The sequence below is a fragment of the Megascapheus bottae genome, chromosome 3, assembly GCF_031878675.1.
Source record: "Megascapheus bottae isolate mThoBot1 chromosome 3, mThoBot2.hap1, whole genome shotgun sequence".
NCBI lineage: Eukaryota > Metazoa > Chordata > Mammalia > Rodentia > Geomyidae > Megascapheus > Megascapheus bottae.
The window spans coordinates 26,932,676-26,955,854 of NC_143511.1; the positions used below are offsets into that span (position 1 = coordinate 26,932,676).

Sequence of the window (23,179 nt, forward strand, 5' to 3'; positions counted from 1 at the left end):
TTTTATAATCTTTACAAAATTAAGCCTGTTCTCAACTCTTTCCTTTAGTTATGAAGTTGCCCCTAGATCTGACAGTGAAGAAAGTGACTCTGATTATGAGGAGGAGGTACGTGTGCATCTCTCTTTGGCATTTACTTCTTTGAAAGTTGATGGGGGTTGGAAGTTCTTGAACATAAACTGAATCCTTGAGATAGTTCATTGTTTTCTTCTTTCAACATTGGCCTTTGCATGAGAATTGGCCCAAGTATCTGCAAATTCTCTGGTGGTACTTATCTAGTGCTGCTGTGATGGCCAGGGAGTGCTGCTGGCTGATGGGGAGACCTGGAAAATTCTAAATTCATTTGGGACCAAGTAAAGAGAAGCTGGCATTAAATTGGAGATGGTAGAAATGGCTTTCAGGGAGAATTGAAGTTGGATTACTTTGGGAAAAGCAATCCTTTGCTTCCAAGTGATTCACCCTGAGAGTTAACTGCCTAACAAATTGTGAAATTCTTTAGGTTATAGAGTCCATTTGGAGTTGGGGGCCTGAGGATGTGGATGAATAGGGTAATGTGGACATGATTTTATGAGGTTATCAACCCTCTAGATTTCTCTTTAAATCTAATTCTTGTTTGAATCATTTGATATACGCATTATCCAAAGAGAAGTACATTTCTCAGTCTTTTGGAGCGAGTACTTAATGTATTTAAGATGGCAATCTTGGATACTTTTAATAGTAACTTAGAAATAATGAAAAAATATTGGTTAGGTCAATTATGCAATGCTTAGTGTAATAAATACATATTGAAGGATTAAAGCGATTTCTGTCTCCTTTGCTATAGCATTGTTACTGTGTTGTCATTCAACCTGGTGATTACCAGCATAGAAGAATTATGACACAAATTGAGCCACAGCCCATACACCAAGGACCAGGGAGAAGCAGGCAAACTGACAATCGCTTACCAGGATTTTAGGACACTGGCCATTTCCCTCCTTTTTTTTTTTAATCTTTATTTTCTAAGTTAATCTACCGTGAACATTTACTGCTTTTGAAATATAATAAACATTACGTTTAATAAGGCATAACTTTTAAAACCCACTTACATTTTGGGTCATGATAATTTGTTTCTCAGCTATTCTTCCCATGTCTTGCTTACTTGGATGAATGAATCTGTAAATGGACTGCTGGATGAGTTTACTTCTTTAGGAAGAGAGCCGTAGGGGACAGATAAGAGAAAGTAGGCTGGTTAACTGGAAACTGACAATTATAGACACTTGGGGTGTTTCACTCCCTATTTTCTTGCCTAAGAGGCAAAGGCACACAAGCACTGAGATGCTAGTCCTTATCTTGCCTTTCCCATCCCCACCTTCTTAGACATGTATCATCCTTAGTTTGATTTTAACATTGATACTTTTTTTTTTTGCCAGTCCTGGGGCTTGAACTCAGAGCCTGGGTACTGGACTTGGGCATTCTCAAGGCTAGAGCTCTACCATTTGAGCCAAAGCACCACTTCTGGCTTTTTTCTATGTATGTCATACCAAGGAATCGAACCCTGGTCTCCATGCATGCTAGGCAAGCACTCTACCACTAGATCAAACTTCCAACCCTGATATTCTTCATTGGAGAGTTATGGATATGCAAATGCACTGTTACCTTTAAACATGTTTTAATTTTCAGTTAGTAATGGGCATAATAAATATTTAGTGACACTTTCAATTGCTTCTTGGAATATGGTATAATCTACCCTATAGAGTAAGGATGAAATAAATCCTTTGCAAATTAGTGAGCTTTTTTCTGGATACTTAGAAATGTGTAATATGAAGCAGCTACACACATCAGGATGTACAGAAGTTACAGTACCTCTTCAGTAAGCATGGGGGGCCTTAAGCGTCCACAGTGTGATTAGAAAAAGGCCTTGTTTTGTTGTTTGTTAGGGGATATAGGAGGATATTGAGAATTCCAATATCTACTTTTGAAGAGTAGGCTATAGAACTAGAGAATGCTACTAAGAAAAAGCAGATATGTTCTTTGGGACTCTGAATAACTAAATAATAACAAGTGCACATCTTACTGGCATGCATTTTACATATTATTCTTGAGCGCCAAAAACCTATAGGATCCCTAAGGGTCCTTTTTGTTTTCTCATTCCATTACTTGAACAACTGTTCAGTTTGCAAAGTTGGATACAGTTTGCTCCCTTTCTAGAAAATGGCAATCATAAATTCACTTGTTGCAATATAGTTCTCTCCTTATCTCTCTTCTTTCCCCAGGATGAGGAAGAAGAGTCCAGTAGGCAGGAAACTGAAGAAAAAATACTTCTGGATCCAAATAGTGAAGAAGTTTCTGAGAAGGATGCTAAGCAGATCATTGAGTGCGTAGCCCTTGGAGAAGGCCATGGGAACTTTCTCTTAGGATACCTTGTTTAAGGGAGGGAGACAAGCTTATGCTCACACTCCTCCTGACACTGACCTCCAGAGCTCTGTGTTGCTCATCTCCCACCATCCTTCTCTCTCCACTTCCATTCTTTCCACTTTCCTCTCCTCCCGCTCCTATGCTCCTTTCTTCTTCCCTACTTCTTTCCCTTTCACCTTCCTTCCTTCTGTCTCTCTTTCCCTTCCCCTCTCCTTCCCTCCCCAGATCCCAACCTGCAGCTCAGGATCACTTCTGGATTTCTACACCTGTCACTTGCACTTGTCTCCAGTAAGTTTGACGAAACTCTCTTCACTGATGGCTTTGCTGCCTTTTCCACCTCTTTTAATGGCATCAACATACTCGAAAGCCAAAATGTGAAGCATCACTGGTCCTGTTTTGTCCTAGGCATTTCTTCTGCCCAGCTCCAAATCTTCTCCTACTCATCAGTCCAGTTTGTCCTGTCTTATGACTGGATCGTACATCCTCGTGAAACCGGCTGAAAAGCAAAAAATTTAAAAGATGAGCTTTTCCCCCCACAAAACAGAAATAGACTTCCTAAGACATTCCTCCTTTCTAAATAGCTATAGGCCTTTTGTTTTACCACCCCATCCCTGCTCCTTCACAGAAGCTTTTTAAGAATGTTCAATGGCTTCTTATTGCATATAGAGTAAAATACTGCCTCCTTAACAAGGGACAGAAGGCAGCAGACTACTTTTCTTCTTTCTTTCCTGCCCTTCTGATGTCTTCCTTCATTCCATCCCACTTGTCCTGTAAGCTTTGGCCAGTGTTTTGCGAATTTGTCTTTGTTCCTTAACAGCCCTGGACAGCTCTGTTGCAAATCAACACTGAGGGTTGGAGGTGAGGGGTAACTTTCATTACCAGGCAAAGGAAGTAACTTCTCTGAGCCTCAAGTTGCTCAGGTGTAAAATGGAGCTAGTAACGATACTTAGTGAAGATCACCACTCATATTCTTTTCACAAGAAGGCCTGTGGCAGTGCTAAACTACTGATTCCAGCTCTGTGAAGCTCTCCATTTGTTGTGAATGAAGTGACACCTGTACTAAAATGTCCCATGTGGTTTTCCACTTTTTTCTTCTCAGAACAGCAAAACAAGATGTGGATGATGAATACAGCATGCAGTACAGCGCCAGAGGATCTCAGTCCTACTACACGGTGGCTCATGCCATCTCAGAGAGGGTGGAGAAACAGTCCGCGCTCCTCATCAATGGAACCCTGAAGCATTATCAGGTAGTTGACGTGTTTGTGTTTTCTTGGCAACTCCTAGTCTTCTCCCTGAATTCAACTGGAGGCTGTCATACCGTGGAGATACTCGAGAGGTTTGGGAGATAGTAGTAGCACATTCTAGATCATGTCATTGATAAATTTGAGAATCTGCCCATAGTGTCTTATCATTTTTCACTCCTAGCACTTTCATGTCCTTTCTTTTTTCTAGGATATGCCATACCGATTTTCTCCTTTGTAGATTTAGGATGCGTTTCTTTTTTATTGGAAATGCTGGCTCCATGTTTGGAACATTTTCACTGTGGATTTCTTCAAAATGGAATAGCCAGTCCCGTTTGAGCCATACCTCCAGCGGCTTTCTTCTCATTTAGCCTAACTGACCAGGATGCTAAACTCAGTGTTGCTCTATTTGTGTATGAGAGGTTTAGCTTTGGATCACTGGTAAATAACTTTTGGTGGTGTTGACATCCAACACCTTTGCAAGCACTCTTCATCACTCTTCAGGCTTACTTCTGCTTCCCAGTACAGATGTGGTGTCTCACCTTCACCTGAATTCTGTCCATTGTAGATGGTTGCCAGTAGCTCCTGCCTGAAATTCTAGCTTCTTAGGAGGCTGAGATCTGAAGATTACCATTTGAAGCCAGCCTAGAATGCAGGAGAGTCCATGAGATTATCTCCACTAAACCACCAAAAATCCAGAAGTAGAACTGTGGCTCAAGTGGTAGAGTAGTAACTTTAGCCAAGAAAAGAAAAGAAGAAAAAAGAAAAAGAGCTAAGGAACAGTACCCTGGTTTAAGCTCCAGTACTTTGCACACACACATACACAGAGACACACATGCTCCTAAAACAACAAATGGATATTCACATTTCTCTAATCATAACTTTATTAGCAAGCAAGCTAAATTAACTTTACCATGTGTATATGGAGATATTTGTATGTGCATACACACGCACACACACACATATTCTTCATATGCTTGATAGTATGATGGAGCAAGGAAATTGAGGGTGGGAGAGAAGTTTAACCATGTTGCATTCATACTGCACCTTTCCTTCCTGCCTCACATGAGGGTTCTAAAGCTGAGTCTCTTGTGCCACTGCTCTTGTGCTTTAAATGTATGACACACACATTTCCAGGCATTTGGCTTCCAGTGTGCTGCCTTTGGGAGCACACATGGCAGAGTTTGCACGTGCTGCATGGGAATTCTGTCTGTGCCAGGACAAGAAATGTCCTCCCAGGCTACCTCTGGCTCCCCAGTCACGGGGTTTCCTTGCCGAGACTATGGCACCTAAGGGGAAGGCTGTTCATTACCAGGAAAGCTGTCTCTAATGGCCAGTGGCCTGTGTGCCAAGCCTGCCTTCTGGTTTGTTCATCCTCTAATCCTCCCATTGGTTTTTTTGTTCTCAGATTGGTTGGAATCGACGTGGGTTTGGGTCTTCATTTGTTATAATTCTAGAATGTCATATACTGTGAAATGCTAAGTAGGGATGAGCAGCAAAGCTGCTTAAAATCCCACCAGTATGTTACAGCCCATCATTTCTAAATCTGATTAACACTCAGCACCTGCCAAGCAGTCCGGATGCTTACAGGCTCATGTTTTAAATTCTCCCATGCACTGGTGCCTCTCCCTCCTGGCCCCCCCGTCTCTCTCCCTGCCCTCCTCCCTGCACTTCCTGCAGTGGGGAACCCAGCCTATAGCATGGAGAAGTGAAGAAGTCACAGCCTTACTTGAGGTGTATTAGTATTAATTACCTGTGCAGGTCTTGGATAATTGAAGCAATTACTCTTCATTTCAGCTCCAGGGCCTGGAATGGATGGTTTCCCTGTATAATAACAATTTGAACGGAATCTTAGCTGATGAAATGGGGCTAGGCAAAACCATACAGACCATCGCACTCATCACTTATCTGATGGAGCACAAAAGACTCAATGGCCCCTATCTCATCATTGTTCCCCTCTCGTAAGTAAAGTCATTTATTTCACAGGCAGGTTGTAGAGTGTCTAGCTGGGCTGGCCTCCTATAGCATGTGAGGCAAACCTCCTAGCATGTAGTAGGATTACCCAGGACCATGTAATCTGAATTAAGGTTTTAATTTATCACCCCACCCCACTCCAGTCCCCTTGATGGCTAGTTAAACACTGGATCAAGAGATTTTTAATCAGCCATGGATATGGCTGTCTATACAGTGTACACACTGGATAGTGGGGCTCACTTGTCAGCTCCTCTGAAGTGACTCATAAAAAGCAGGAAGTACGGGTATTTTTTTGGTAAGATTTAAAATTGTTTTCCTTCTTCCATTCTATATATATATATATATATATATGCATATACACCTGCACAAATTATATAAATATGCATATATATATCTTATATAAGTGTGTGATCAGAAGATTATATATTTGAACATCTGTATTGTATCTTTGAGATGAGAGTGGAGATCAAAATCCTGAGTACGAGCGTTACGTTCACCTAACCTCACTGTGTATGTGGTGTGTACTGCAGCTTTGCCACCACATTTCCAGTACCTTGAGCACTGGGGTGCCCTCCTTGGTTTTAGAGGGTACTTTTGAATGAGGGCTACTTCACGGGGTGCTACATATCTGGCTGTGGTGTCAGATTGCAGCTTTATTCTCCGGAATCGGTTACAGTGCTGATATGAACTTGGACCTTGAGTACAAATAAGGATTTGTTGTGTATTTTCTTCCAAATGTGTCTCAGTTAAGATGACCTACAGACCTTGGTATATGAATTACCTGTCTCCATAGAATTCATACATACTGTGCATTTTTTTTTTGCCTTGCTTGTGCTTGTAGATCATGGTGATACAATCAAGGAATTTTTTTGTTTTTGTTTTTTTTAAGAATTCAGTATTTTTCCTCTTATTCCCTCACGACAGGTTTATTTGATATCTCCATGTGGTTTTGTCATCTCTTTTTCCTGACTTGTTTTCTCAAAATTAATATGGCTAGTTTAAAAGTCCACTAATCACTTTAGCAATTACTGTTTTCGGTACTATATTAAAATTTAGGATTCCTTTTTGCTTCCAGTTTTTCTATATTTCTCCTCAAGTTTTTTTTAATGAAGCACAAGCAAAATTGTCATACCATGTGGCTTATTTCTAACTTATCTCTTATTTCCATACCTCTAAAATAAATATGTGCTTGTATGCACTCAGTGACCCTTCATATTCCCTAGCCTCTCTTAAGAAAGCAAGGTCTGAAAATAACATCTCTTTTAACCACTGACTTTCATACAAATGTTGGTTTTTACTGTGTTATTTTTGTTGTTCTATAGGACACTATCTAACTGGACATACGAATTTGACAAGTGGGCTCCTTCTGTGGTGAAAATTTCTTACAAGGTTTGAAATGTTGTATTTGTATGTAAATGTAAAAAAGCAAAAAAAAGTAGGCCCTTATTTCCTTCATTTCCATATGCACATCTGTGAACTGTATTTGGTTGTAAAGTTTTGTCATGTACATCATGTACTAAACAGTGAGAGTTAATCATCCCGAGAAGATTACTGTAATAAACCATAATTACTTTCAGATAGTGAAATGCAGAAGAAAATTGTTAATTATCATATTGCGAGGTTTCTGATGAGAGTAATACAAATGACAAATATCACACATCCTGCGTGTCGCTGGCTGACTGGCTCACGGTGGGCTGCTACTGTGCTGAATGCTCCTGCAAAGTCAGGCAATTACCCAGGCGCCAGGCGCATGCCTGCTGCATGCTCACCCAGAAATGGAGCCTTTCGGCAGAGCAGTGGATTCCTTACTATAAGGAGCACTCTGCAGTTTCCTTCTCTTTCTCTCCCTTAGTATTGAGTGGCGATACCTTCCTGTATGGTCTGGACAGGTCAAGGTGTAGCTTGGAGTTTCTTCATGGATAATACATCGGTACCTGATAACTTCAAGAATCATGGGTCCATTGAGCTGTGACTGGGGAGAAGTAACATCCACATACCGCCAGTGGGTAATCTGAATCTTTTTCTTCCTATTCAGGGTACCCCCGCCATGCGCCGTTCCCTGGTCCCCCAGCTACGAAGTGGCAAATTCAATGTCCTTCTGACTACTTATGAGTACATTATAAAAGACAAGCACATTCTTGCAAAGGTATGCTATTTTGTAAAGATTCTTTTATCTCTAATTATAGATTATCTCAATGGAGTATAAAGTGCTCCCCAAATTATACTCAATAGTATAATTTGATCACTGGATGTACCTTCCTCCATCAGTCTTGGTCATGGGTTTTCCATCTTTCTTTTTCACCGCTGTTATTTTGTTTTTCTTGGAATGTGTGATTGATCCTGGGCTCTTCTCTATCCCATCATAGGCAGTGAGTTTATATTGTTTAGGAAAATTCACCTGGGTTCCTTCTGCAATTTTTCTCTTCAACAGCCCTAAATATGCTTGGAAAGAAATAATTGTTTTTGTTGCCCTGGGTTATTCTCCATATAGCTGTATTCCTCTTGTGTGTGTACCTCTCTCTCTCTCTTCAAAGGCAAGTAGGAATCTCTCCATATGGGCTCTCCATCTGAGCATTTATCCAAGCCGAGACATTTGTGCTATATCTGATTTTGGTTTTCTTGGCAAAATAATGGAGAAACATTGTTCAAATTACTCAGAGCTGTTCCTGTGACTATTTATTTAAAGCTGAATAGGAGTTTGTTCAGTGACCTACATGTCCCCACATTTGTATGCCCTAAATTTTCCTTTAGCCACAAAATAAGAGGCTTTTCCCCCTTCCATTTATTTATATCATGGTGTCTCCTATTACGTTCATATAGAAAGATGGAAGTACTGTCTTTCATGAAACAAATCATGAAAACTTAATTTTTTTTCCTCCTTGGTAATTTCTTTTACCCTGAGGTGTTTTGAAACCATTATAATCTGAAACTAAGTTATGGCCAGAATTGAACAGAATCCCTATTTCTGGGGTTTGTTGTATCTCTGCATTAAACCTTTGCTCTGGGAACTGAGAGTGCCTTTCATGGTATCATAGGAAATAACATAAAAGAAATGTCTGCCCAGGGGAGGTTTAATAATTGAGATGGCACTGACAACAATGCGGTGTTCTAGCCCTCACACTCAGAAACGAATTTGGCAGTGTCAGAAATGATGTGTTTCCAATATTACTATGGGAATCTGTGTGTACATTTGAGATACTTTCTTTAAAAAAATTCATATCGTGTCTTCTGCATATGTGTTTCAAAACTCATTGGAGACTCCTGGTAACGAGATACATTGCTTTTATTTGTTACTGGAGAAATGAAGCTACAGAAAGGAGTAATAATTTTTTCCAAGTGGAAGACCTAATTAGTGGTACACCCGGTAGCAAAATCAAAGGTCTCTAGTTCCTTGTTTACTATTTCATAAGCTAAATTAGGCAGGAAAGTCGATTTAGAATATATTTTTTTTAAGCACATTCTGGTCTGCGGGCCTCATTTGCTGCTGTTGGAAAGTTTGGAACCATTGGAAGAACAACTTTAAATATACTTAAACATCTTTCTTGAAGGTTGGTAGGGGAAGGAAAACAATCTGGCGGTTTCTCGTACCTGTACATCCCAGCGTGACTGATGATTGTATTTCTTACCCCTGGTGTTACCAGGGCTCTTAATGAGGAAGGCAAGCACTGTATAATGCTTTGCTCATCTGCCTTCTCTCTCCAAGAGCTTTGCAGTAGGGGCTGGGGATATGTGACTAGCAGGATATAGGGGATGTCTAGGCTTAGTGGAACATTCCCCCTTGTTCTCTCTGTAAATAACTGAAAGGTGAACCAGCAGAAGGCTGAAAAGTAACATTTGAGGGAGGAAAGGGCCTATATAGCCTTAGGAAAGAGGACTACCATGAGCATATGCGATGTCTTAAATGCTATTGCTATGGATGGGCTTTGCTGTGTTTAATGTTTGTAGTATACATGAAAAGAAACACGTTATTACATCACCTGCCAGTGATCGCAGTTTTATTTTACATAGAACAAGGGTCCTGGATCTGGCAAGTTAGGAATGTGTGTGAACTGAGGGAGGCAGGTTGTTTGCTCTCATTTTTTTTTTTAAAGAAAAAGAATGTGAATTCTCCAATTTTTATATAGATATTCCAACTTTTTAATGTCAGTGACCAGTTCAAACAAAACATAGCAAAAGGAAAAAGCAACATTGAACTGAGCCATAAAAGTAATAGGCCGCCAGGGTAACAGAAAAGAAGGCAAGAAGCTAAAAGGATCTCGTTTCGCACTCGCTGGTGCCATTCTGCCCAAGCAAGGGTTAGCTTCTGTGGTTGGCAGTCTACATCCTGTTCTTCCTGCCAGGACAGAAAGCATAGCACTGAAATCTTGAGCACTTGTCACAACACAGTAGAAAGAGCATTGGATGGAGACTTGGGAAATTTAGACAGGGTCAGCCATTTTATTGTGGGCCCAATTTCCTTTCTTTGTAAAATAGTGACTTGGAACACAAAAAATAAAAAAGATGAAAATCACTGCGGGTTTTGGAGGACCACTGCTGATTTAACATGATGTTTCACATACCACCACGCAAGGGATGTATTGGTTTTTAAAATTGATTCGTGTACAAACACACACTCACACATACACACACACACACACACACACACACACACACACACACACACTTGCCTTTCATAAGGAATTGTACTTTCTTATTGCTCATCATGCCATGATGTTTCATGCTACAGATTCGGTGGAAATACATGATAGTGGATGAAGGCCACCGGATGAAGAACCATCACTGCAAGCTGACGCAGGTGTTGAACACTCATTACGTGGCCCCTAGAAGAATCCTCTTGACTGGGACGCCATTGCAGAATAAGCTCCCTGAACTCTGGGCCCTCCTCAACTTCCTCCTCCCTACCATTTTTAAGAGCTGCAGCACATTTGAGCAGTGGTTTAATGCTCCGTTTGCCATGACTGGTGAAAGGGTACTGGTCTAACTTTTGTTTTTCTTTATTGCAAGACAATGGAATAAAACCAGAGGGCTAGATGCTAAAAATCAGTAGAGCTACAGGAGCCCTACCACCTCCCTGGGTGGTTTACAGTTCTTCTTTCTTATGAAATTGATCTATGGATGGATACAGCCCCATCCAGGAATTATTTTCCCCTGTGAACCTTGTATGGGATCCTTCTTGCCAATATATTTCCCAGGACCCTAGAGAATATTCCTAACCATTAAAATCCTTAACTACAGCAGGAATAGGAGGAAGAACATGGAGATGTTTGTTGAACTAATTTCAGCAGAACAACTCAACCAAAAGAATATAAACCCCAACACAAATCTTTCCTCATTATAAACTTTCCTTTAAAATATTTCCACACAGGGTTTGTGTGTAAATCTGACCTAGTTTATGTTAATTGTCTGCACACAGGCTTTTCAAGTTCTAGTGAGAATCTCTATTTCATGTGTGTATTAATATCTGGCATAACTTTTTTATTGTATATTATTGTTGGGTAATATAAAGAGGGGTTACAGTTACATTCATCAGGTAGTGGGTACATTACTCCTTGTACATTGATACCCTTTTTAATGTTTTTCTCCCAGTCCCCCCCCTTCCAATCATCTTGTTTTTCCCCTTCCCTTCCCTATTTTGTTGCTATTATTTCTTCAAGTGCCGTCTCTTTGAAAGGAAGTTATGGTTCATTGCATGAAATGAAATGGTAACATGCCATGTTGATTTGTATCCTTTAACCATAAGATTGAAAAGCACAAGGAATGAATTAGGAAAATACATGTTTGAACTCTCTGGACTTTTAGTTTTCGGTATCTTATGGGCACATTTGCATTTGTCAATAGTTAATTGGGCTTGCTTATTTCTAGAAAGTAATGTCAACCAACTCTGCCCCCTAGAGGTTAAAAGAGGAAGGTGAAAGGAAAGGGGATTTTATACATTTAAAAGAGCAGGGGTTCAAAGAAAAGCAAAGGATTTGAAGTAGAAGGACTTAAAGATCTACCAGCATAAAATAGGGCTTTTCATGCTCAAGGCCCAGTCCCCTCATTCTCTCTCTGTAAGAGTCAGTTAAAGTCACAGGCCTAATTTAAGGCTTCAGCTTAAGTCGGAACACATTCACTTTTCTCCCATTCTCTCTTAATCTCTAGTCTTTCTTCATTGCCAGTCAGATTCCATAAAACTGGACTGTTAACATTACTGAACAAAAATTGGGTTTTTGGATACTTTCTACTCAACTAACCATTAAGACACCCATTTAGATGTCATTTCATTCCTCCCTTGCTAAGCAAGTATGAAGAGAATTTGGGTGCCTGTAGGTGACTGCCATAAAGCCTACTTTTTTAATGCATGCAAGATTTGTCTAGTATAATCCATACATAATAAGTATAGCATAGAACCTTATTATGTGACTCGTACTTATTTTGTAAAAAAAAAAGAATCAAATCAAATTGATCTAAGGTTCTTTCATAGGTGGACTTAAATGAAGAAGAAACTATACTGATCATCAGGCGTCTGCATAAGGTTCTGAGACCATTTTTACTGAGGAGACTGAAGAAAGAAGTTGAATCTCAGCTTCCAGAAAAAGTATGTTGTGCATTCAAAAGTTTGGGTTGGGGGGAGAGTGGGGCAGAGGGAATTGCTCTCTACAAGTATATTTGAAGTATTCGCCCCTGAAATTGTGTTTCTAAAATAGCAGGCTTATAGTTTAGTTACAGCTATTTTGAAAATAGCCTAAAGTGCTTCTGTGTTTGATAGAGCTGGAGAGGAAAAAGAAATTCACAGAAATTTTTCATCCTGGTTTCTAAAAGCTTTTCAGAAAATTTTATAAAATTATTCAGTTCTCTGAGCTCCATATGTTTTTACTTCTTTTCTTTTCTTTTTTTTTTTTTGTCTGAGATTGGCACTTAATCTTGGTACCTGACACTTTCATTCCTTACCCAGTGCTGTACTACCTGAGCCACTCCTCTAACCCCTCAATATATTTTCATTTTAGGATTTTGTTGTTGTTTGTTGCATTCACTATTGTAGGTATTCAGGAATTTGAAGGGCAGAGAAAACATCTGCTAGGTTTCCTGAGACTTTATTCAACATGTAGTTTTCATAATATCATCATTCTTATAGTGAGATATAGAGATTACAGAGATATCAGCTAGCTATTCTAGAATACATTTTTCTTTTGTTTTATGCCACAAGAATTAAGTTTCTGTGATCACTTAAACAATTTTTTTCAGGCAAGTCTTTGGAAAGAGATTTTACTGCTTTCAAATGTCTTTGAGCCCTTAGCTGCACAGTTCTAGATTATATTTGAGTATTAGTTCTTTTTTATATCGCTGAGCATATTTTGGAACCTTACTAATTTGAATCTAAGTTGTATATAATTTGTTGCATGAGATATTTTTATTTGATTTTCTTTAGATGAGCCACTTCAGAAGCATCTTATTTTTGCATGATTGTGGTTTTTCTTGGTAACAACTATTTTGGGGGGCAGAGTTATCCATCCTGTTCATTTTAAAGAGTAAGTTGGCAAGATAGTGTATATAGTTGAACATTTTGCTATGAGAGAATTCTAGCCTTTAATCCCCTATTCATTAGTTACTCCTCAAAAATTCCAAATGAGGCTTTATACTTAGGTTTTATCCTAATAAAAGTCTAGATATATAAGAATGTTACTTTGCTAGGGACTATATCCTGGAGATTGTGTACTGTTGATACTGCTTTTGACTTCCTGTGGTCTGAGTCTCTGGGTAACACCATTTCTTTTCACAGTGGTGTTGAGTTACTGGTAGGTAAACTGGTATGTGGGTACCCTGGTAATCTGACTGCCTCAGATTACTTCCTGGTTTACTATTCATTTCCAAGGCCAATAATACAGAGAGATCTTTCCAAAACAGCTTAAGTATGCCTGGCTTTAAGAAAATCTATTATAGACCCCCCCCCCAAAACTTGCAAAGTAAGGATTTTGGGAGTGGTCAATTATATTACATATCAAAAGGGTTGCCATTGATCAAGATATACTATATTCATAAACTGCTTTGTTAAATGGCAACTTCTTTGTACAACTGCTTCAAGATAATATATATGATTAAAAACAAAATGTAGAATAAAAACAAAAAGTAAATATTCCAAAAATTGAAAAAAAAGAATTGTCTGCTTCAATAAAATATTTACTCATGGTCAGGCACCAGTGGCACTACTGAGGAAACTGAGACCTGAGGATTATGGTTCGAAACCAGCCCAGACAGAAAGTCAAGTACTCAAAAACCGGAAGAGGAGCTGTGGTTCAAAGTGATAGAGCACTAACCTTGAACAAAAGAGCTCAATGACAGCTCTCAGGCCATGAGTTCAAGCCCCATGATAAACAAAAACAACAAAACTCTCTGGTGATTTCCACAAGAAAGCTTCCTGTATACTCCTGAAGGGTGTGTGTGTGTGTGTGTGTATATTTGTGTATATATTCTCAAAAATAAGGCCTCTATATAAATGTACTTGTATTCATAATTATAGTATTGTATTGGTGGTAATGTCTATGGATACTTTTATAGGTACTCATACCTTTTAAGGTATCCATAATGTTTTTCTGGAGACTTGTGGTAGGCATGGCCTTTATCATTGGTGGGCATAGGTCCTCAGATGTTTCTCTCTATCTTATTGTATGAACTTAGGCAAGTCATATAACCCAAAGAGGCCTCTCATTCTCATCAGTGAACTGGAAAATATTGAATATAGCCTTGCAGAGTTGTTGTGAGGAGTAAGTGCTAACACCACCATGGAAAGCATGCAGAAAGTACTCACCTAGTACCAGCAGCTACCACTATTGTGCTCATAATTTCTACTCATATATCTGCTACGGCCTTTCCATGTCTCTGACCCAATAAACCCTGTGAGATGGAGAGAGATGAATCATTTTGTGCATATATGTGACTATTACTAATCTGGCCTGCCCAGTGTTCCTTCTGTACTTTTCCTGCCTTGTTAGACTTTTTTTTTAAAACCTGGGAAAAGTTGGCAGTTTTGGGTTATCTTTGAGGATTTCTTTTGTCATCCCCTGCCTTATGGTCACAAATAATGATTGTGGATACTTGATTCGTATATACAGAGTCTGCAAAGGAATGAAGCATGGCTGATGGTTGGAAAGACTACATACATACATGGCAATCGCTGGTTCTTTTCCAATACTGTTTTTAATTTACTTCTTTCAGTGTCTAGTTTTAGAAATTTTAACAAATGTTCACAAACTACAGAACAATTCCTTACACAACCACCCCTGGTGCTACAATTTTAATCAAATCCTATTTCTACTCTTAGTCTCATATGACCTGCTAATCTACTTCCCATCCCAAAAGCTTTGCCTTTTCCAGAGTGCCAGATGAGTGGAATCAGAGAGTGCTGTGCCTTTCATTCTACATAATGAGTTTGAGAGTCATCCAAGTGTTTGCACATAGCCATTGTTGATTCATTTTTATGGCTGAATTTTATTCTGTTATATGAACCTATCATAGTTGGTTTATTTGGAGCTGAGGAACATCTGGATTTCTAGTTTGGGATGATTTGGATACAACTGCTGTAAACATTTGTACATAGCTTTTGTGTGGACCTTGACTTTTGTTTCATGTAAGTGTGCACGTGGAAAGAAGGCTACTTGACACAGTGTACCCAGGACTTCATAAGAAACTTCCCCATTGGTTTACACTCTGTGCACTGCTTTTTTAATACCTCTAGCAGGCTCTAAGAATTCCAGCTTTTAGATATATTTTTTCAATTGTTTTAATAGATGTGCTGACTTTAAACTTTAGTTTTACATCTTCACATGTACTTCTTCAGACAAAACTAAAATGGGTATATAAAAAGGGTACAATTTGGCTACTATAGAGGAAAATTAGTCTAAATACTAAGCTATTGAAACACCTAATGACCAAAGGAATTGTACTGTGCTAGCCCTATACCTGCTGGCATAAAATCCATTCCTTATACTCAGAAAAGAACACCCATTTATAGAAAAAGGATTATATATGCCAACTTAATATAAAAGAATATTGATCTTTCATTTAGCTGTACTTACACTTTTCCTTTGTTAATTCCTTTATCAAGAACAAACCATGCAATTTAACTATTCATATAGTGATACCTAGGTATCTTAAAATATGTAAACAATGTGTGAGGTTAATCAAAGGCTGGCCTCCCTAATACCAATCCTGATTTTAATACAATTCATATTTTTAAAAGTCTTTGATTAGAGGCCAGGAATTTGGCCTAGTGGTAGAGCGCTTGCCTAGCATGCACGAAGGCCTGGGTTAGATTCCTAGGTAACTCATATGTAGAAAAGCCAAAAGTGATACTGTGACTCAAGTGGCAGAATGCTAGCCTTGAGGAAAGCCCAAGGACAGTGCTCAGGTCCTGAGTTCATGCCCCAGGACTGGCAAAAGAAAACTTGTTGATTGTATTTATTATATAAAAGTTTGGAATTCCTAATATAATTACTACTGTCATTCCTATCATGCTATGGGTAGAAAAGCTAAGACTTTCATAACTTGCATCATCTTCTCATAGACTCTCAGTTCACAATGTGCTAAAGGACCATAATAGTTCAAGGTTCAACATTCCCTTCTTTAGGAATGGTAATTTTAAGTGGACAAAAGTGTGTGGTCAGAAACTATGAATAAAGCTCAAATTCATATACAGGGTTCTATGAGAAGAGACTCTTGGCTAATGTAGGCACTACATATGCTTACATATAGGAACCAAATTTGGCATAGAGTGGAACAAATTATTACCATGTACATGAGGTTAGCACCTCAATTATACATATAATCTGAATTAGAATATTCCCAGTTCTTACAGCCTGTTACATGAGGGGAAAATCATCCTTATTAAGAAGCCATCAATTTCGTCATCTGTATCATTGGCTTATCTGGAGGAACTTTTATGTTCACACTGTATTCAGGTGCCATGACATTTTGGGAGCTGGTGTTGCAGTTGGTACCACTATATGACAGCTTCTCTCACCTCAGCCCTGTTGGTCTCTATGTTGTATTAGGATCATAGAGTCTGTTCCTTTTCATCATCCATATCTATTAGTTTATTTCTGCAAGCATTGTTCTGTGCTAAGGCCAGGCGAAAGTGGTGACTCCAGAGATGAGATATGTTGTGAAAGATTGATAAACTTGGCCTTGGAGATGAGGTCTGCTCAAACCAAATATTGGCATGCACTAGGAGGCAAAATCATCTAACCAAGCAGAATGAAGGATCCAGGCATTCAAATATTTTAGGGCCCACGTCTCCAGTGCACTTGTGAATATGTAGGTATACACATATGTGTATGGAAGCTCTCTGGGGGTGCAGAGTGACACTCTGTTTTGTTCAAAATAAAAATTAAAATAAAATATTTTTTAATTAGGCTGGATATAGCAATATATGTCAGAGGCCTTCCTGAGCAAAAACATGAGACTAAAATCAACCTAAAATCAAAAGGACTGGGAGAATGGCTCAAGTGACAAAGGGCTTGCTTAGAAAGTACAAGTCGCAGCCAGGTGTAGCGGCTCATGCCTGTAATCCTAGCTACTCAGGAGGCTGAGATCTGAGGATCAAAGCAAACTCAGGCACTAAAGTCTGTGAAACTCTTACCTCCAGTTAACCACCAGAATTGGAAGTGAGACTGTGGCTCAAGGGGTAGTGGGTAGTGTGGTAGCCTTGAGCCGAAGAGCTCAGATACAGTACCCAGGCCCCACGACTAACCAAAAAAAAAAAGCACAAAGCACAGATCTCTGAGTTCAATCTCTAGGACTGCACCTATCAAAAAGAACATTTAACAGGGGTGGAGGTAGGGAAATGGGGACCAAGACATGAGAAAGGGTATCAATGTTCGTGAAGTAATGCACCTTCTATCTGGTGAATATAATGTAACCCTTCTATTAATTACAATAAAAATATATGGAAAAAAGAACATTTAAAAAGCTACGTTGATGTATATACTAACACTGGTACTTGATATGTAATATGTGCTTGATAATCCACATACTTAAATTATCTCAAGGGAAGCATAGGCACAAATCTCCATCCCCAGTAGATATCTGATTGTCTTTTCATCCTTGCTACCTGACTCATTTATTTTTTTGCTATTTGTGAGGCCTCATGGGTTTCCTTATTCCCAGATGAATGGATTTTGAGTGGTGTGTGTGTGTGTGTGTGTGTGTGTGTGTGTGTTGCTCTCCAATACAAATCCAGGGCTTCACATATGTTTGGCAAGTGCTCTATCACTGAGTTCCATCCCCAATGGAAAAATCTGGTCTGATTTTTAACTAAACTAACAGCTTTGATCCCCATAAGGTCTTAAAAAAAAAAATCCTGCCAAGCAATGTAGATTGAACATCAACTGAATGTAAACACAGGTGAACAATAGAAAGAAAGATCATCTTTCCTCTTCTCCCATTCTTTATCTTTTGTTTTCCTTTTTCGTCAGTCATGGAGTTTCAACTTAGGGAATGGGGCACTGTCTGTGAGCTCTTTTGTTCAAGGCTAGTGCTCCTCACTTTGAGCTCCGCTTCCAGTTTTCTGGTGCTTAATTGGAAAGAAGCCTTTCTGGCTGGCTTTGAACTGTGATCCTCAGATCTCAGCCTCCTGAGTAGCTAGGATTACAGGTGTGAGCCACTAGTGCCTGACTTCTCTCATTCTTATTGTGGGATTTCATCAGCCATGTAATGGAGTAATGAGGCTGGAAATTAATAGAAATAATAGGTATCTTCATATTGAAATCTTGAAATATGGATATAAGTGAGCAGTCTTTAACCTTGTCCCCTATCCTAAAAGCAGCTCACATCTTGAGACATTATTAGCATTATTAGTGTGCACAAAATTCCTAGGTAAACACTTGGACATTTTTTGTGCATGTGTGTTTTGGCATGGCTTCTTGATAAGACCACTTTACATCTTAACTGCATTCTTCAAGATCTGGATCACCTTGGGCCAGTGACATGGCTTCAGTGATGTTCACAGTCCTATCTACAAATGAGATCATCCCATAGAACTAGTATACTGATTGAGAAAGTGAACGGAAGCATTTTGCACAGAGCCTAATATCTACAAAGAACTCAATAATATTAACTCTTGATGTCATTTTTATCATTCTTGCCAAATCAGAAGATAGTAAACATTTTTCTTCATCATGATCATATTTCCTTTTGAGTGAAGAGCTCTTGAGAAAGTAGGCCAGTGGTAATCATTTCACAAAGTACATATCCATTAAAAAGCGTACTGTGCACCTTAAAGAGATTCATAATTTTTATTTGTCAATTATGACTCAGTAAAGCTGCAAAGATAATAATCTCTTGAAGAAAAACAAGGAAAAGAGAAAATTACTTTAAAATGTAGCATGATCCTGTATGCAAAGTGCAAAGCCTGTATTGTGTATACTTACTTTTTGCACCTTTTTTCTGGTAGTACTGGATTTTGAAAATTAAGGCCTTATATTCCCTCAGCTTTCTTGCTTGGCTGATGCTTCACCACTTGAGCCACATCTCTAGCCATACTTTTTGCTTGCTGTGTTTGAAAATGGAGTCAGGTTGGCTTTGAATCAGGATCTTTCAGATCTCAATCTCCTGACTAGCAAGGATTATAGGTGGAAGTCACTAGCTTCTAGCTTATTTATTAAGCTTGATTTGTTTTTCCTCTTTGACCAAGGTGGTTATTAAAAACTAAAGCAAATTTTTCATGGGTTGGGTTACTTATTCTTTTTAGTTTTCTGTACAGGAAAAAAGCCTTTCTCTAACTTGTCTTGAAATGAGTGGCGCCGATACTATTGTGGTTCTTCCCAGCTATCATATTCCTTCTGAAGTAAGAATTGAATGAATATTCAACTTTCCTTCATCTCTGACCTCCTCCCTCCTGCCCTGGGAGAAAAATTTCATCATTTTTTAATCAGGTTATTAAACATTAGGCAGCTTGCTGATTTACTTTTAATCACATTCTACAGATATCTAGGCATTAATCTGAAGTTTATTATGAAAATTGCACATTTGTATTCTTGGGATTTTTTTTTAATAAGGAAGAAACAATAGGAAATAAGGCAGATTTTATGCACAAGGAGTATGATAAAGCATTGCACGTGTGTGAGAGACTGAGAGTACATGAGTCCCATGAGCTTCCTTTCTCTGTTTTAGGTTGGATGTTGTCATAACTCAGCAGGAAGCCCCGGAGGCCTTGTCCTCCTTTACATGCCTGAAAGTTGTGCGCAGTTGTGGATTAATTCTTCCCCTACCTGTTGTCCGCACAGCTTTGAATCTTATCCCTTCTCAAGAGGAGAGAGATTAATGTCCACCAGGCCTGCTATAAAGGCTAGAACATGTGACTATTTTAAAAAGATATTCCAAAACAAAAAAAATCATAGGCCAGTGACTTCTTTATCCTAGAATTTTTCTGTTTATCTAAAAGGAGATGTTGGGAAGCAGAGAAATATTAAAAAGTCCCTTTCATGAACAGTTGGTGAACAACTCACTGTCTCTATCATGGAACCAAACGAAGTGGGTCAGGCCACACATAGCTTTTTAAGGGTCTCACTATTATAATGAATATTGAGGTTGGTCTGCTCTACTACCTACCTCAACCCTATGAACTCAAGAATGGAAACCAGTAGCTTCTCCTTTACCTCCAGGAGCTACTTAGACCAGCAGGTCCCCCTCATGCTCTTCCGGGTCTCCTTCTCTAGGTCGAATACGTGATCAAATGCGACATGTCAGCTCTGCAGAAGATTTTGTATCGTCATATGCAAGCCAAGGGGATCCTCCTCACAGATGGTTCTGAGAAAGACAAGAAGGTATATTGCAGAAGCCAGTGTGACTCCAGGAACTGCAATACGTCCTCTCAGGCTGTGGCGTGAATATTTCCAAAAAGCATCCATCCCTACTAATGCTGTCTTGTTAAAGTACAAACTTGGGCCTTTCCGTGTAGTTCTTGTGGCTGCCTGAAGACATGTTTTAACCTCCTTCCTGCCATGGGGAAGGAGACGAGACCACACAGGCGCCTCTACATGTTCCTTTTACCGATAGTTAGCTGTGCTTGTGTCAAATCTGCAGGAAACACATTCTGCCTAAGTGTTGGGTGGCATTTTAGAAAGTTTTAAAATCTAGTTTCACTCCCTGGGCATCTGTTCTATGCTCTCGTCTGCCAGGATCCTAGGCAGTAGACAGTCATGACACAAAGCCATCAGCTTGACGTAATTCCATAAGATGAACTTTTTTCTCTGTAGGATAAACTACGCCTGAACATGTTTTATGTAACTCAAAAACAGCTAAGTAATGACAAGAGCTTGGGCCCACAAAGTCCATAGATTACTGAGAAGATCTATGGCCCTTTGTTTTTGTTTATTTATTTTTATAAGAAAGCTTAAGTTTTTATTCTGTCTTCTTTCCTCCCTCACTCCCTCCCTTCTCTTCTTCCTTCCTTCCTTCCCTCCCTCCCTCCTTCCTTCCTTCCTCTTTCTGTCTCTCCCTCCTTCCCTCCCTTCTTCTCTTCTTTTTCTTCCTTCCTGTCTTCCTCTCCACCCTGCTCCTGCTTCTGTTTTCTTCTTCATTTGTAGTATTGAGAATTGAACTCCCAGCCTTGTACACACTGTAAATTCTACCACTGAGCTCCATGCCTGGCTTTGAAGCTTAGTTTTTAATAATTTGAAATATTTGATCAATTCCATTTTTCTCTTTCCATTTATTTTCAGGGGAAAGGAGGTGCAAAGACTCTTATGAATACTATCATGCAGTTGAGAAAAATCTGTAATCATCCATACATGTTCCAGCATATTGAAGTAAGTCTGTATCTTATGTTTTGATCCTGATTGTTAGAATCTCACTAAAGCTAGTTTTAAAAAAAAACTTAATAGGTCTGAAACTTATTTATGGAAAGCAAAATTGTATACTCTGCTAGCTCTTCAGGTAGAATGATCATACCTGAATTTCCTGGGTATAGATTCTCACTGGCAACAAGTGCATGAGCATTTGGAAGTTTATAACCAAGAGTTTCAAGCAGTAAGAAAATGTGGCAAGTATGGCTCATTATCTGGTATTAGGTAAGTACTGTGAATTACTTTGTTTCAGGTGGGAGCTCTGGCATCAGAGATAATGTGAAAAATATTAATGCATTTATAAATATTGTAGAGGAAAATGCTCCTCAAATATTTTCTTTTTGAGAAACAAGGCTTTTGTTTCCTGCTTAAAGTTCTGTTTTCCTAACTTGCTTGTGTCATAACAACAAGGCAAATCAGTGCTTCTGTTGTGATGCTCAGGAGTCGAGAATGCCGCTTTTAGGAGAGAGAACATTTTCTATCCCATTCCCTGCATCAGCAGGGTTTCAGTCCAGTAAAGGAAGTTGCGATGAGGAGGAAAAGGAAAGAGCAGAAGGAATGATTACCATTGTAGTCATTTTCAGTATTACTGCTTTTAAGCACATGGGCCTGGAGCCCAATTATTTGCTAATACAGAACTTGTTTCCTTCCACAAACTGAGCTGAAGACAGCAGAAAGGGAAAACATTGGTGCCACTTTAACTTTAAATAATAAATGCAGACTCCTAGGAACTTTATCATGTGGTAAAAATTGAGTTATTGAAGTTGGAACACTCTTAATTTCTAGTGTTCCTTTTCTCTCCTTTCTCTTTTGGCCATCCTGTCTGTCAAATCTGAGAATCTATTCCCTACCCACTTCCGATATACTTAGATGGTGGAAAGACTGCCAACACTGCCGTGGCATTCAAGTCCATAGGAGAGAGGATTTATGGGACAGGAGAGACGATGTATAGTATAGGCAGGAAGGAGGTCCTCGGACATGGAAAGATCAGCTTAAACATGGCGGCGAGTAGCCAGAGATACGGGGGAGGGTATGAACCCATGATTGTTGAGGGTTACTTCGCGCAGTTGAGAAATTACTCTAGGGAAGGTGTATTTATAGAAACAACATTTTGGAAAAAAAAAAACAACCCTGCTGACAAGCTATACCTATTTGAATACACTAATGAAAGAGAATCCCATGAGCAATAATGAGTACATGTCACTGGCCACTTTCTCACTACAAACTGGAGTAAGCCTTTCAATCTCCTGCCAGATCTGTAGTGAAGGGAAATAGTCAACTTTTAAGTAATAACCTACAAAGTACCCTGTAAACTTAGTTAAATATGTAAGTAAGGTGAAATATATAAATAAGGTATCAGTGAATTCCTACATTTGAGTTGGTATGACTGGGGGAAAAAAATCTAAAGATTCAAATGATTGGGGTCAGATTAACTTGTCACCTATTATCCCATTTTTTTTTCCCCAAAAGCAGCTTTAGGACATTTCTCTGAATTATTCATAGTTGTGGAGATTTAGAATTGTGAAAATAAAAGTGAGATCATGCTTCAATTTGGTTATCCTAAAGCCATTTATCTTTGAGATGTGTTGGACATTTTGAGAAGAAAGAGTTGATGCTTCCTTTCCTCAGACATCTTATCTGAAGCCCCGTGAAGGGCAGAGGGTTCAAAAAGGGAACTAAGCTTAAGGAATACATCCTCCCAACTCAAGATGCATTCAGTAGAAAAGAAGGCTTTGATTTACAGTTTGTTTAGT

The 23,179-nt window shown here is 39.1% G+C and overlaps 1 protein-coding gene across 4 annotated transcripts in view; it reads left to right on the plus strand.

Moving 5' to 3' along the window:
• Smarca2 (SWI/SNF related BAF chromatin remodeling complex subunit ATPase 2) overlaps window positions 1–23,179 on the plus strand; it is a 173,749-nt gene that overhangs the window by 67,705 nt on the left and 82,865 nt on the right. For all 4 annotated transcript variants that reach the window (XM_090329694.1, XM_090329697.1, XM_090329696.1 and 1 more), the window contains exons 12-21: window positions 49–106; window positions 2,251–2,351; window positions 3,492–3,639; window positions 5,431–5,594; window positions 6,930–6,996; window positions 7,643–7,753; window positions 10,334–10,576; window positions 12,071–12,184; window positions 20,298–20,405; window positions 21,303–21,389. In XM_090329694.1, the coding sequence (XP_090185820.1) occupies window positions 49–106; window positions 2,251–2,351; window positions 3,492–3,639; window positions 5,431–5,594; window positions 6,930–6,996; window positions 7,643–7,753; window positions 10,334–10,576; window positions 12,071–12,184; window positions 20,298–20,405; window positions 21,303–21,389 (1,201 nt within the window). The remainder of the gene's footprint in view (window positions 1–48; window positions 107–2,250; window positions 2,352–3,491; window positions 3,640–5,430; window positions 5,595–6,929; window positions 6,997–7,642; window positions 7,754–10,333; window positions 10,577–12,070; window positions 12,185–20,297; window positions 20,406–21,302; window positions 21,390–23,179) is intronic.